Consider the following 14,755-nt stretch of genomic DNA (forward strand, 5'->3'; position numbering starts at 1 on the left):
GCGTTTTATCTCTACAATAGAGAGAGGTCAATTTGTTGTGCAGCATACAGGCAGTTTGTTGTGCAGCATACGGGTAGCTACGGCGGAAGAAGGCAGGCTACCAAGTGTGGCGGGGGAGCTGAGGCTGGAACCTTGCCACTTCTTTGGGGATGTGAGGAGAGAAGCAGCTACACTTTGCATGATGGAGAAAGCTATTTCTTTGTAGCTCGAGGAGGAGGAGAGCTCCTCGACTAGCTCTCCTTCATTTGACTCCTGCATGCATCTCTCTCTCTCTCTCTCTCTCTCTCTCTCTCTCTCTCTCAATCGCCCTATGAAGGCTCTTGTCTGTATGCAGCCATGAGCTATAGTGAGGAGTTGAAGGCTTGTTCAATATATATATATATATATATATATATATATATATGCATATTTTCTTGGATTGAGATGCGCAAGATACATAGAGGGAGGCTGAGAACTTAAGAGTGCCCACAGCTCCACGGGTTTATCCGCATCTCGAGGCTGCAGTAGATGAGGTCTTGACTCAAGGGGAGAGCATTTTACCCGTAGCTCGAGGGGACGCTTGCTAGCATTCGGCCTGTGCGCGCCACTGCCATGTTGGCCAAAAGGAAGAGGAAGGGTTGTTAGGTTCACAACAGCTATGGTGGATGATACCGGGGCGAAACCATGGCGTGGAGGAGCAAAAAAAATAGAGAATGAGAGAGAGACAAAAGAGGCTCAACATAGTAATAAAAAGCACGCTTGTATATTCTCTTTCTTTCTAGTATTGATTCAAAAAGAAGACTTAAATAAAAGATGTGCCATGCACACTAAACTTGGACTACATTCTATAGAGGTCGTTTCCCAATAAACTGGGACTGAATTGCATGTTGTAGAAGAACCATTTCCCACGGGCTTGAATAACTAGACCAGGGCTTCAATACCCAACAATCCCCCCCTCAAGCCTAAACTAAACAGATCACTTTATGATACCTCGATTTTTTGGTGTACTCGTCAACCGTGAGTTTTAGGTTCTCTCACAACCAAGGATTTCTAGTGTATCCATAACCTGGTGCTATGATAATAACCCCCCCTTGAATAGATAGAAAGTAGGTTGAAGAATTAGCTACCAATAAATTTTGGTTCACTACCAAACCTTGGGTTTCAGGTGTACCCAATAACCTCATGAGAAGCGCGACAAAAAATGGGCTGAGAACAAATATTTTTGGGAGGTCTTACCACTTATGTGTGGTAGTGTCTAGCCCGTACAATTTTTTACAATGGCATGACTAACAACGGATAAGATAAAAGAGTCTTTGACTAAAAAAGAGAATTTTGTTGAGAAAAGATTAAACCATAAGTCTATGACACTTAACAAGAAAAATAGAATAAAATTTTGGATTGTGTATATGTCAAGTGTTCTGAGCGAACCGTTGAATGAGCTTTCCTTTCCTGCTGCATAAGCTTTGAGTTTGAAGTCGTATACCATGTTGTTGAAGCAAATACTCATGAATGATTGCCAGTGCTTCACTGTGAGCTATGTTCTATTGATAAGAAAAGCCACAAAGTTGACATATATGGCATATGTATCCGAGTTGAAACACAAAACTTCAAGCTTTGTAGAGTTGATGAAGAATTGATACATGCAGGTGCACATTATTCCGAGCAACCAAAACCAAGCATGTCCCTTTGCAAGGCTTTTCTCCATCATCAAATTGGGACACCACTCTATTGATGTAGTTGCTTACATACGTTTTGATATGGAGCACCAATTGCTCACCTACTAACTGCAGGCAGCAGCATTTTGATATGCTCAAAAAACTACCCATGATCCTTCAATGCCTTTTGGGATGTTGTCGAGGTGTTGGAAACTGTCTGTGGCAATTTTGAGGGTGTTTTGAGAAGCCTAATACAAAACTGCCTATAAATGCCACTAACAGATCATTTTGAGATGCTCTCAAAATCACAGTGTTGAAAATACACTGTTGAAGACAGCGTTTTGAGAGGCAGTTAATGGAGAGCGTTGTCTTTACTTTCTGTCAACAGATCCTATGTCAACAAAGCAGCCAAGTGTTTTAAGATGCTCGGAAAATCTACTACTCTGCACAACCTTTTGAAATGCATGTAAATTTCCCAACTGGCTACTACAGACAGTGTTTTGATATGTGATATGCCTGCCTGCGTCTCCTTTGCCCGCCTAGGAACAACTACCTCCCTTGGGCTCTGCGAGGACATGAGCTTCTTGAGAAGCACCGCCAGTGAGCATCTTGAGAAGCCAACACCAAGAGAAAGGCTCTGATACCAGGTGTTAGGTGCACAACGGCTATGTTGGGTGATACCGGGGAGAAACCATGACATGGAGGAGCAGAAAAACAGAGAACGAGAGAGAGATAGAAGAGGCTCGACACAGTAATAAAAAGAACGCTTGTATATTCTCTTTCTTGCTAGTATTGATTCAAAAAGAAGCCTTAAATAAAAGATGTTCCATGCACACTAAACTTGGATTGCATGCTATAGAGGTCATTTCCCAATAAACTCGGATTGAATTGCATGATGTAGAAGAACCGTTTCCCATGGGCTTCACTAACCAGACTAGGGCTTGAATACCCAACAAGGGTAATGGGTCAATAGAAAGGGAGCCGCTATATGTAGCCATCTGGAGCTTGACCTTCTCTTTTTAATATAAAAATAAGATATTACCTTGCTCAAGTAGATCTAATTCAGAGCCAATAGTTTTGATCAAAGTGATGACGAGAGCTCAAGCTCAGGAAGCACCAAAAAACCAGCCAGTGGGCAGATGAGTGGAACCTTTAAAAAAAAACCAAATTTAAAAGTGGGCTAGTAAGGACTCATTAGAAATTATAGAAAGCAAAACAAGACAAAATGAAAGCAAAGAGGTTAAGCCTTGAAGAAAAAATTAAACCAAACAAAGAAACAATGGAGACATGAATAGAAGAGCAAAGAAAACAACAAGGGTTTGGAAGAGACAAAGACTGTATCAAGAAAATCAGTCTTAGTTGAGAAGGGGTATGAGCATTTAGATGCTATGTTGCAGCCTACGAGGCGAGATTGAAGAACAACCTAAATTTGGAACAAAGATTGATAACCTATCCGCATCTTAAGATAGAAACCAAATGAATGGAAATGTGCAAAAGGCTGAGAGAGACCGCTCAAGCTTGAATGCCGTAAGAAACCTTGAAAACCCTTGAGCAAGTAGTGCATGTGCTGGAAAAGAAAAACACAAGTGCACTCAAGGAAAACAACAATGGAGGATTTACAAGGAAAATATTGGTCATTTGGGATGTGGAAAGGTTTCACTCACATCAAACCCTTCAATTTGTTAAGAAACTTGTGCTACTAAGCTTGCTTTGTAGATTTTCAATGAGCAATTAGCTTGTGTTTAACTTTGTAAACCTATTTGGTTCCGATGACCTTCTTCTTTGGTGGCCGATCCACTATTTCCTATGTGTAATTCTTTGTTATGTTGTCATACTTTGACTGCATTTCTTCTTTATAATTTGGATCATCCATTGTCTCTTTGATGGAGGCTAGCTCCTTTATAGAACTCACAATTTCAGTCACACTAGAGCTATGTTGACGATGTGTTCGGATACTCCTTTTTTCTCTCTTTTCTCTTTGACCTTCACAAACTTCCCTTTTCTTCACAAGGATTGTGAACATGAGGATTTCAATCATCATGGAGCTATTAATCCGACTTTGGTAGTGGCTTCTCTTGTGATACTACAGTGGGTTGGTTGGTTTTGTTTGATTTTTCATCATCATACAACTCCTACTCCTCAATTTTGATAAGACTTTGATTTGGCACAAGTTGTGAGTTATTATTCATTTGATAAGAAAGTGGAAAACCTGTTTTCTCCACCAAATGTGACCCCTCTTCAAATACCACATCATGACTAGCAAGTATCTTCATTGACTCTCTATCATAGAGTTTGTATTCTTTGAACCCTTCACTATATCCTAGAAATAAACACTTCTTGCTTTTTTCTTTTACTTTGTTCTTGTGGAATTAGGAACATGTGATAACAAAAACACCCAAAAGTTCTCTTACCGGAATAGGCTTCCTAGCCCATGCAAAGTTTCTTCACCTTATTTCCTATCTCATTTTCTACAAGCTTATGCCACACTTTAAATTTTCCAAAAGCTTCAGACTTCTCACAAATGAAACACACACACATATTTCTATCAAATTCCTTGACCAACAACAAAAAATAGAAAGATCTACATAAAGTAGAAGACATTTTACCTCAAAGATCCGCATATACCAACTCTAGAGGAGACTGTGCTCAATTATTAGTCTTGTGGAAATTCCTTCCTTTTTTGCTTGTCCATCATGCAAGCCTCACATACTTCATTCATATTTGAGATTTGAGACATATGTGAAACCATCCCAGATCCATGCATCTCTTTTAGCATAGCAATACTTAAGCAATCAAATCCCGCTTACCATAATTGAGTCGTGCCTTTTTTTGTAGTTATCATAAGTGCAAACAAACCATAGTAAATATTGTTGCATCTTACTCCCTTTCCCACTGTATTGCCTTCAGAATCCAAGATTTTTGCTCTAGTTTTCTTGAAACGAACTAATGTAGCACTTGAGAGAAAATTCTTCTTGATTTGTGGGATTGCTTAGTTCCACCTATGGTTGCTAAAACATAAATTTTTCCAAAATCTTTTGTTGGGCATTCTACATTATTCTCAACAATTAAATAGATGGGTTCCTATAGAGGCTTTAGGGGACTATATCAATCTTTCTTACTAGTCATGTGTTGGGATGATCCACTATCTAGGATCCAAGCACCATCAATAAACAGATTTTGTGTTGATGAGCATACCTCTTCTATTGTAGCTCATAGTTCAAGATCTACCTCAACATGGTTGGAGGATTCTCTTTACTTAAAAGAAACTTTCATTGTGCCATTCTTCTCATGTGCTTTCTTCTTTTTACAGTCTTGACCTTTCTTATCATAAAAAAGTAGCTACTTGTAACTTTATTCTTCTTGGGCTTTGTCTTAGATGTAGTTTCCTCGACTTTCTGCACTGCCTATCATAGCAACATCACCGTCTCCATCCCTACGTTTGAGTCATGGCTCTTCTTCAAGCAACATTGCACTCAAGTATTTAAATGTAAGAGGAGCTGGATGAACTTGACTATTCCATGTCGTAACAAGACCATCATATTTGGCTAAACGTATACAAATGCAGTGACGAGCTAAAAGTTTTAGAGAAATAGCCACACCAACAACAGCCAATTGAGCTTGGATATCCTTAAATTTCTTATTAAATGCCTTCACCTTCTCTCCATTAGCAAGTTTCTTAGCAATAAGCTAATTTTCTAGATTTTGAATTCTGGTGTGATTGTGCGCCTCATATTTATGAGCCAATATGCTCCAAAATTCACGTGCTTTAGTGCTATATTGAATCAAAGTGAGAAAAAAATCACTTACAGACATGAAAATGACGCACGATGCATCTGCATTCCTTCTCTTCAAGGAATTTAGAAGAGTAGAATTTGGAGCAATTACAAGATTTGGATTTGCTGGATAAGTTGTTGTAGTAGGCTCAGGATCAACAGCACTTCACGTATACGCTAATTTATATGAATCCAGAATTGCAAACTTTTTTTGAGAATTTCCACAGTGTAGTTGCTGCCATCATGCTTGCCTTCTATGAAGGCTAGTGGCCAAATGCGTAGCAGAGTAGCACCGTCAACAACATTTGAAAATTCCAATATAATAAGGTATTGATTTTGCAAGGTAATACAAGTACTTCTCGTATAATATTAGCTATGAGCACCTAACGTTTGATACCACGTAAGAAGAAAAATAGGGCCTTGTAGCAAAAAGAGAGTAGCTAGAGATATGATGCAAAGTAGATTACTGGCAAGTCCAAATTTACATTAGCACTATTGCAAAGTGATGCATCATCCATCCATGCGCTCTCAAGGTAGAGCTTAGATGGAGATATAGACAATTAGGGCTAGTAGGCAAGAATACAAGGAGCTGATTATCCTTTGATATGGATGCAATGGCTCATAGAGATGGCCTCCTTATATATGCATGCACTGGGTAAGTTAATACTAAGTTTCATGAAGGTGTGTAAACTAAAGATTATAGTCAATTTATAACAATTGTTAGGTGCACAATTTAACATAGTGAACAATCAACTAGATTACCATATGAGGTTTTTGGACATGATTAGAGCAAATATGGGGTATTTCCATGCAGGTAATGCTCCCATCATTGCCCAAATATCATTGTATGTACTAGTGCAGCCGGCCGCCCCTCTCTCTCTCTCTCTCTCTCTCTCTCTCTCTCTCTCTCTCTCTCAGTTCCGTGTGTTCGTCGAAGGCTGCAAGCCACACTGCCACTTCAAGGAGGAGTTGACACGTGTCTGGGGGAGGGAGCCGGAATCGCTTCCCCCATTATATAACATTATAGATTGTAAATGTCTCTCTCAAGAAAATTATTTTTTGCTCTAATTTATTAGACCTTATATATTTTCAACGTCAAAGTTTGGGCATAGCTACCATAAACTGACTTTTTTTTTTTGGGACGCAATTGTATGAATATATTTCTATAAATGCAACTCAAATTGGTGTGGAAATTTTGGTTGTTAATTAGTTTAGCCTAAAAAATGAAAGCTTATAGAAAATGGTTTTCATATCTACATGAAAAACATTCAACATCTCAAACATTGTTAAGTAAACTTGTGATGTTGTCTTGAGCTTTTTTCATATCGCTCATTGGCCACTAGCCATTGGCCACTAGCCACCAGCCACCACTACTCATTGGCTAGTAGCCACCGGCCATAGTACTAATGGAATGTACATATGGTCGTAGTATTGCAAGAAATATTTTGAGAATATTCCTTCAAAATTTTAAAAAGAAGGTTCCCTAATGGAAGCCCTTCTCCTGTTCGCTTGGAAAACTCTCTCTCTCAAAGGGGGGGGGGGGGGGGGGACCCCTCAAACTTCCCCTAATGTCTTGTCTGGGCAAAGAAAAAGACCTTGTTGAGTAAACACCCAGCTCGTGGAGGCTCACCAAATGCTTGCTAAACAAGACATCATGTTAATTGTTTGGTGTGGGCATATGAAAGACCTAGTCAAGTGAACGACCGTCTCCCAAATGCTTGCCAAAATGGCTAATTAATTGTATAACATTTAGTTTGTGCATTTAGTTGAGTAAATGTTCATCTCTCAACGGCTTACAAATGACTAACAATTAATAAAGCATGTTAAGTGCTACGATCGTGCATAAGAAAGACCTACTCAATTGAACGTCCATCTCTTGTATTCTATTCGATAGCTATACAAGCATATTATAAAACCAATCCAACCAACAGAAAAGAGAAAGGGAAGGAATTACCTTAGACAACCTCCGAGAGAGTACCATTTTTTGGTTCACTATCAATTGCACTCATTTTTCCAAAAATGGAAGCACCTACGAATGTTATGAAACGCGCTCCTCGAGGCTATACATGCACACGTGCGCGCGCGCGTGCACACACACACACACACACACACATATATATAGGTGTGTAGACTAAAGATTATAGTGCACAATCTGACAATTGACAATCAATTGGGTTACCATATGAGGTTTTTGGACATGATTAGAGCGAATATGGGGTATTTCCATGCAGGTAATGCAGCTCCCATCATTGCCCACCTACTACCATTGTATGTATTGTAAATTTCTCTCTCGAAAACAATATTTTTTGCTCAAAGTTTATTAGACCCTCATATATTTTCAAAGTCAAAGTTTGGGCATAGCTGCCACAAACTCAACTTTTTTTTAATAGGGTAATACTATGAATATATTTCGATGAATTCAGCTAAAATTGGTGTGGAAATTCTGGTTGTTGAATTAGTTTAGCCTAAAAAATGAAGGCTTTATAGGAAATGGTTTTCATATCTATATAAATAAACATTCAACATCTCAAACATTTTTAAGTAAACTCGTGATGTTGTCTTGAGCTTTTTGTGTGATTTGTACAACCTGCATGACAATGCATGGACATGGATTGACTGGGAATGTACTTGGAGGAATTGGGTGGGGCAATGATTAAAGAAAGGAGGACACGGTAATGTGAAGCAAAAGATGAGGTCATGGAGGAGGAGGTTGTGGTGGGTGCCATGTTTGTGCATAGCTTGAGGTAGTAGTAAGGAATCAAAACCTAGGGTGAGTTGGGAAGAACTACTGTTGTAGTGGGTGGTATCATGTGAGGTGTTAGGGGGGTTTCACCCACATTCATGTCGCATTCCAAGCGAGGGCAACTTAGTCCTTGCGTCCTTAATAGGATTGAAGTTGGGCCGTCTGTGAAACGCTTGACGAAGGAGAGAGTGCTAAACTGCATTTACAACTCTATTGATTCTGATAGAGATGGATACAAAAGCAATACTCAAAGTTAATCTATATCTAGTGGCTTGCAAATTCTGGCTTTGTTTCGACTGACCAGGTGACAAAGGCAAACAAACACTTGACTAAACTTAGCAGAAAAATGCTCCAACCTATTCAATTTACCTGTACAATTTCCACATGAGGTTGAAGGGAAGTTTACAAAAAGGTTTCCTTTGCGGTGGGCATGACATAATATGGGAAGGCGAGCTGAACTCCATGGCTCGTCGGAGTCCCCTCTTATGTGGCTACTTGAGGAGGGAGAGAAAGATTGTCTTCTCTGGCAAGCTAGATATCCACAATAGTACTCAAGTCTTTTTTGTTGTATTGCACACAATATATATGTCATCTATCCTTCTCCTTTTCCTTTTGATGGGTCCCCTCACCCTTTCTCTCTCTCAGGCTTCTCCCTCACGTTATCAAGCTTAGCTCTTATACCAACTTTCTTAACCTAACGCCCCACATTATATTATTTGCACCCTTGGAGCTTACGTTACCTTTTTCCTTGCGACTTTAATCAACTCTAGCCTCCTCACTGGCAACCAAGGAATACTAACCTCCATTCCAAATGAATTTATTGCCTTTTTTTTTTTTTTTTTGGTTTGGGGGGGGGGGGGGGGGGGGGGGGGGGAGGGGGAGGAGTTGTGTGTGTAAAAACAATTTTGAGTGGATGTATGAAAAATTGCTTTCTATTTCTTTTTTTTCCCCAAAACACACAATGTTGAGTAGATTATATTACCAAAATCATAGAATTACAAATTTCTCCATGCCCACCATGAGTCATGACATCTTCAAATGATTGTAGATACATCGGCTAATAGAGAAGCCACCCACAAAAATGGATGGGTCATCAATGATACCCGTTCAAGTCAATCATTACAGCACCCAGAGTCATGTTCCACTCATTCGAGTCCATATGTTTCTTGATGGCGATGATAGTCCCTTTGCTTTCTTGGATCATCTACATAAACTTAGCATCTTTCATGGTGTTCTCAAAGATTCGACAGTTCCTTACCTTCTAAACATGTTTAAAGTAGCAAAATCTCACAATTTGAGTTGCGGTGAGCAAAGTATGGCTCTTGAACACCTTCCCTCCCAAAAAGAGATCGTTCTTGAAACATCCCATCTTCTAAGTCTTTTTGGCAAATCTTTCCTCCTCTCTATTTCTATTAAGGGGTCAACTTACAAAGACTTTATGATGATCTAGATTAGATGTGGCTTATTCACATCTTCAATTAATTTTTTTCCTTTTTGATTAATATGTTATACTTATACAACACTGTATGCCTCAGGCTCTTTAATGAACCTCGAGCAATTGTGTGGACTTTGAAATGGACCAACGTTTCAAAAAATAGTTGTTGACGCATTGATCGATCCCCTCACAACTCTGGGTTTTGAACCTTCGATCTCTCTACTGGTAGTTGAGTGTCCTATTCGCATGCTCACGCGGGTTTCCTTGCTCTTGTTGCCACTTCACATCTTTATAAAGTAAACCACCCCAAACGAAAAGACTTGGACTCATCCAATGGATCATTAGTTCTACGATAGATGTGGTCAAATTCAGTGACACTGGTCCCACTTAGGTTTCATTCAAGACCCAGTGGTATATAATGTTGAGGGCTATACTTCAACGCTAAGCTTGGTGGATATAATAGCAAGATGTTCAGAGTCCTCTTCATGCAGTTGCATTAGGAAGCATGTATATGTTGAAGATGAGAGATTTATTAGATACATTAACAATTAAATGAATAAAATTAGTATGTGACCGTGTGACGTATGAGTAAACATGAAACGAGCAGCTCGAACACAAAACAGAGTGTCCAAGTGAGCACCACTTATAATCAAGTCGAGAGCGATAGTGCATTGGTAAGCCTTTGTGCTTGAGATGGGAGTATTCTAAGTTCAATGACAACCCCCCCCCCCCCCCCAACCCAAATGACCACAAAAACCAACAAAAAGGAATCCAATGGTTTGTAATCATCGATGACCGAGAACCGTAGATCCCTCCAAATAAGACCCCCAATATTTGTATGGGTGCCCAACCCGCTCTTGTATATAGGGTAAAGGGGCCATTAAAAAACCGGGGTCCTGTGAAGGGACCCCTAGACCCCGCACTTTAACTTAGTTTGTGTCCACTCTAAAGACACCACTGGCCCCTTGGTGAGCCGGCTAGCGCAGTTGAGGATGCAATCCCCACCGTTAGATATGTGTTCAAGCCCTGTTGGCGCAATTGGCTTACATTACCCCCCTTATGCGGCTCGCTACCGGTGCCCGTTATTGTTACACACAATTCGATTTCCGCCATCGCATGGCCTCGTGAGAGCTTCGATCATGCCAAAAACTTTGCGGGAGGTAGCAACAGATCCGCTCTATCCATTGAGCGCCTTTGCAGCAAAAATGGTGCATTGTGTTGCGCGCAACCTGTTGCCCCGCTTAGGTGGCTCTAAGTTGGGGGTTTTACCCTAATCTGAAAGCGGTACATATATTGTTTTCACGCTTAAAACTCACGTTTCCATAAATCACCATTCACAACTCTCGCAAAACCATCAAATAAGCTTTTGGTGTACTTTCACATTTTCGGGACCCTAGAATCGATGGAAAATTGCTCTTCATAGCAAAGTCATTTAGGGTTGAATGCTTTGAGTGTGTGTGTGTGTGTGTGTGTGTGTGTGTGTGTGTTGGGTGAGAGAGAGGAGAGAGAGAGAGAGAGAGAGAGAGAGAGAGAGAGAGAGAGAGAGAGAGAGAGAGAGAGCCCGCAGCCTTTCGACTGTTGGAGCCCATGAGCCCGCGGAGCTGAGCATGCGAGGTTGAGAGTTCAATGCTCGGCTTTGCGATTTGGAGCTCGACTCACCGATGGGCCACATCTTTGGAGTCTTGAGTTCGATTCTTGGATTTTTCATATCGCATGGGAACGCCTTTTTCCAACTGGGCCACCAAAGGAGTAAAGTTTAACCGTAAAATGGGTGAAGGGATTTATGCCCTAAAGTGGAAACTCCATAACATTTTACACCATAACTTTTCTCTCACTTGAAGAAGAAAGCTTCATGAGCAAACAATTGCCCATCCTTAAAGCTTCCACCTTGCATGCCCAACTGACCCTTTTATGAGCAGAAATGTATAGGCAGCTCCCTGCTGTTCTCTTACTCACAAGCTTTGCAATTTGGCAGGCAAGTAATTAATGGGGAGCAGCTGCAGCACATAGCTCATTGAATGCATCTGCAGTACTAGAAATTAATTACACACACACAAAATTAATGAAGGATTGAATACCTATTCTCTTCTTGCAGCAGTATTATATTCATGATTATTAATTGCAGCTACTAAGCTTAGAGTGTAAGGCTATTAATTGCGGCTACTAAGCTTAGAGTTTAAGGCTCTTGTCATAGGCCTCAAGCTATTAATTTATTTTAATCATAGATTGAGTGCTACCCAATTGATCCGCCACTTATATCTGTGTATACTTGATCTTACCAGAATAATACTATGGCATTTGGGTCAATTTTGCCTCCTGGATTTAGGTTCCACCCCACTGATGAAGAGCTAGTTTCCTTCTACTTGCACAGGAAGGTGCTCGGCAAGCATATCGAGTCGAATGTGATCGCAGAGATCGATTTGTACAAGCACGATCCGTGGGAGCTTCCGCGCCTCTCCTGCTTGCCGAGCAAGGATATGGAATGGTACTTCTTCAACCCTCCTGATAAGAAGTACCCCAGAGGCTCAAGAACCAACAGGGCCACTCATTCAGGATATTGGAAGGCGACCGGCCGGGATCGAAGGGTTTTTTCTGAGTCCAAGCTTGTTGGGCTTAAGAAGACTCTTGTTTTCTACAAGGGGAGAGCTCCCAATGGAGAGAGAACAGATTGGGTTATGCATGAATACCATCTGCTTAACCCAAGTCAAGTTGGCAATACTGAGAATGAGAGCAACATCCCTAATTCCTCATCCTCCTCTTCATTGTTGGTGTTACAAGAGAATCCCAATTTGAGTACTGGTACTCCAATTGGTATGAATAGTACTAATCAGCAGCAACAATTGGTAGCTGTGCCTGCTGCAAGCGGCAGCGGCGGCGGATCCAAAGTAATAAGTAGTAACAATATGCTAGACATTGACTACAACTCTTCCTGCAGAGACTCTCTTGTTTTGTGCAGAGTTGTGAAGAAGAGCGGGCCAGGACCTCGGTCGCGAACGCAGGCGGTGGCCGATTATCACCCAAGCTCAGCGGCAGGGATCGGAGCCGGTGCGCATGTGAGAGTATTCCACATGCAGCATGAGGATCAACAGCAGAAGCAGCACCATATTCAGCATCAATATCACCACCTTCAGCCAGCTGGTGGGAGCATGGAATGGGAGAATTCTCCCTTTCATGATGATCAAGAGGAGGCTTGTGAAGAAGAGGATGAGGATAGCTTGCTCAACTTGGCAGATGGCTTCAATGACATGCCAGTGAGGACAGATCTCAGCCTTAGAAGCGAGTGCCCCATCAAGGAGGGTGCCTGGCCAGATTATGAAGGTAATTAATTATAAGCTCACAAAGCCCTTCTATTTACATACATACACAACCCCTCATTCTCAAGCTCCACATGCAATTTTTTTTCCTTTCCTATTCATGCAGATTAATTATGTGAGTCAAATGTATAATCAACTCATAAACTTATGTATGTTATTTGCTACACAAATAACATGTGTATACAACTAAATATATATCATTTTCACTATCATCAAGTCAAATTACGCCATGTCTCTCCGTTTCTTCAAATCATCGCGCCGCTCACTGTCACAAATATGTAAACATGCATAGCACTTGAGCTCAACAAAAGGGGCATTTAGCCTCATTTTGTATACAATATTTTGAACATACAAAAGGGTATCAACACCATTCAAATGGGACTTACACATATTGACCTAGAAAAGGGAGTGTTATATTCATGAAAAATCTAGAGATATGAGGTTTTTAAATTAGGCCTTGAATGCAAGTAATACAGAGGGTGATCCATGTATAGTGAAACCCGCGAGATCAAATTGCAATATAGCACTAGTATAAGGGTTTTTCTGTGCTCTTAAATTATGTGAGCTTGAACTTTTAGCACTCTATAACTGGCATGCAATGATTAGTGATAATCCATACTAGTATTAATACACCATCTACAATAGGTGTTAAATTCCAAAGACTCTTTATATTGATCAGCATAAGCAATGAGTGAAGAATTTTTTTTCATGAGAACCATTTTAAAGCCCAAGAAGTTCTAAATACGTGAGTTTTGCATAATTAACTACTACCATAATCCCTTTCAAGAAGGGCCCCAATCTAAGACTGGCAGGAGATAGGCTTTTCTATTACTCTTCCAATTCCTTGGATAAGAATGACCAAGGAATGACCCCAAGGAGTCAGGTGTCATTTACACATTAGATTCACACCATAGAAATGCCTGGAATGTCCACTATATAATAATGTTAATATACCACGCGAGTTCAACATGAGGAGTTTTTACTTTTGAAATTCTAAACAGTTCTGTAGAGATACATTTACAAGATGGGCTTTTTGTTCCATTTGAGAAAAAGAACCTGCTAATTCTAAATAAAAGTGGGATCCATTTATTCATGTCAACCTTTTAAGAGAGAGATTTTAAAAGTACCCTGCAAACACACATTATATAGGGGGGGTTTTAATAGCCCCCCACCCACCTTGAACTTTGAAGCATCTAGTTCTAAGAAACCACCATTTTTCAATGTTTTAAGGCTACTCGGAGCATAGACCATGTAGTTTTTCTTGCATGGTGCTAGTTGATTAGGTCAAAGCTTATAGTGTGCTTTGCAATTGAGTATATGTGCCCTCTTCAACTTATCAATGGTTGAAAACATTGACAACTCTAGACATACCAATATCATACTATGCTTGCAAGATACCAATCCAAAGTGTGTACTTGGCTTCAAGCTCAATTACACTATGTTAGCATTGCCACCAAAGAGTGCACTACATTTTCTTGATGGTGAGTTTGAGTACATGTACTCTACTGATTATCTCTTCAATGACAAGATTAAGCATAGCCTTGTAAGATTATAGGCCAAAGCATCAGTCTTAATTTGCCATGTCCTTTGAATCCACTTGCATATTTTTCCACTGATTGCCTGGCATCCCATGAAAAGGTGGGCTAGGTCTTCACTAGCTATTCTGCACCCACCGATGAGACCTGATTCCTCTTTCTTGTATTTTATTGCCTCCCAACATGTAATAGAAATCAAAAAAAGATTTTAGGCCAAAGCATACACTTAGTTTTTGAGTTCAAGTAAGAGTACCCTCTTATACTACATAGGTGAAGTGTATGGAGGAGAAAATGTATAATTTTAAAATGCAAGATGTTAAG

At 40.3% G+C, this 14,755-nt stretch overlaps 1 protein-coding gene across 1 annotated transcript; it reads left to right on the forward strand.

Moving 5' to 3' along the window:
* Positions 1-11,449: 11,449 nt before the first annotated feature.
* On the forward strand, positions 11,450-13,129 carry LOC147444910 (uncharacterized). The gene is made up of 2 exons (XM_086527966.1): positions 11,450-11,560; positions 11,868-13,129. The coding sequence occupies exons 1-2, from the start codon at positions 11,507-11,509 to the stop codon at positions 12,909-12,911; spliced, it is 1,098 nt and encodes a 365-aa protein (XP_086384092.1). The 5' UTR covers positions 11,450-11,506; the 3' UTR covers positions 12,912-13,129.
* Positions 13,130-14,755: the final 1,626 nt, after the last annotated feature.

The sequence above is a fragment of the Adiantum capillus-veneris genome, chromosome 13 (genome assembly GCF_014529385.1).
Source record: "Adiantum capillus-veneris isolate H3 chromosome 13, ASM1452938v2, whole genome shotgun sequence".
NCBI lineage: Eukaryota > Viridiplantae > Streptophyta > Polypodiopsida > Polypodiales > Pteridaceae > Adiantum > Adiantum capillus-veneris.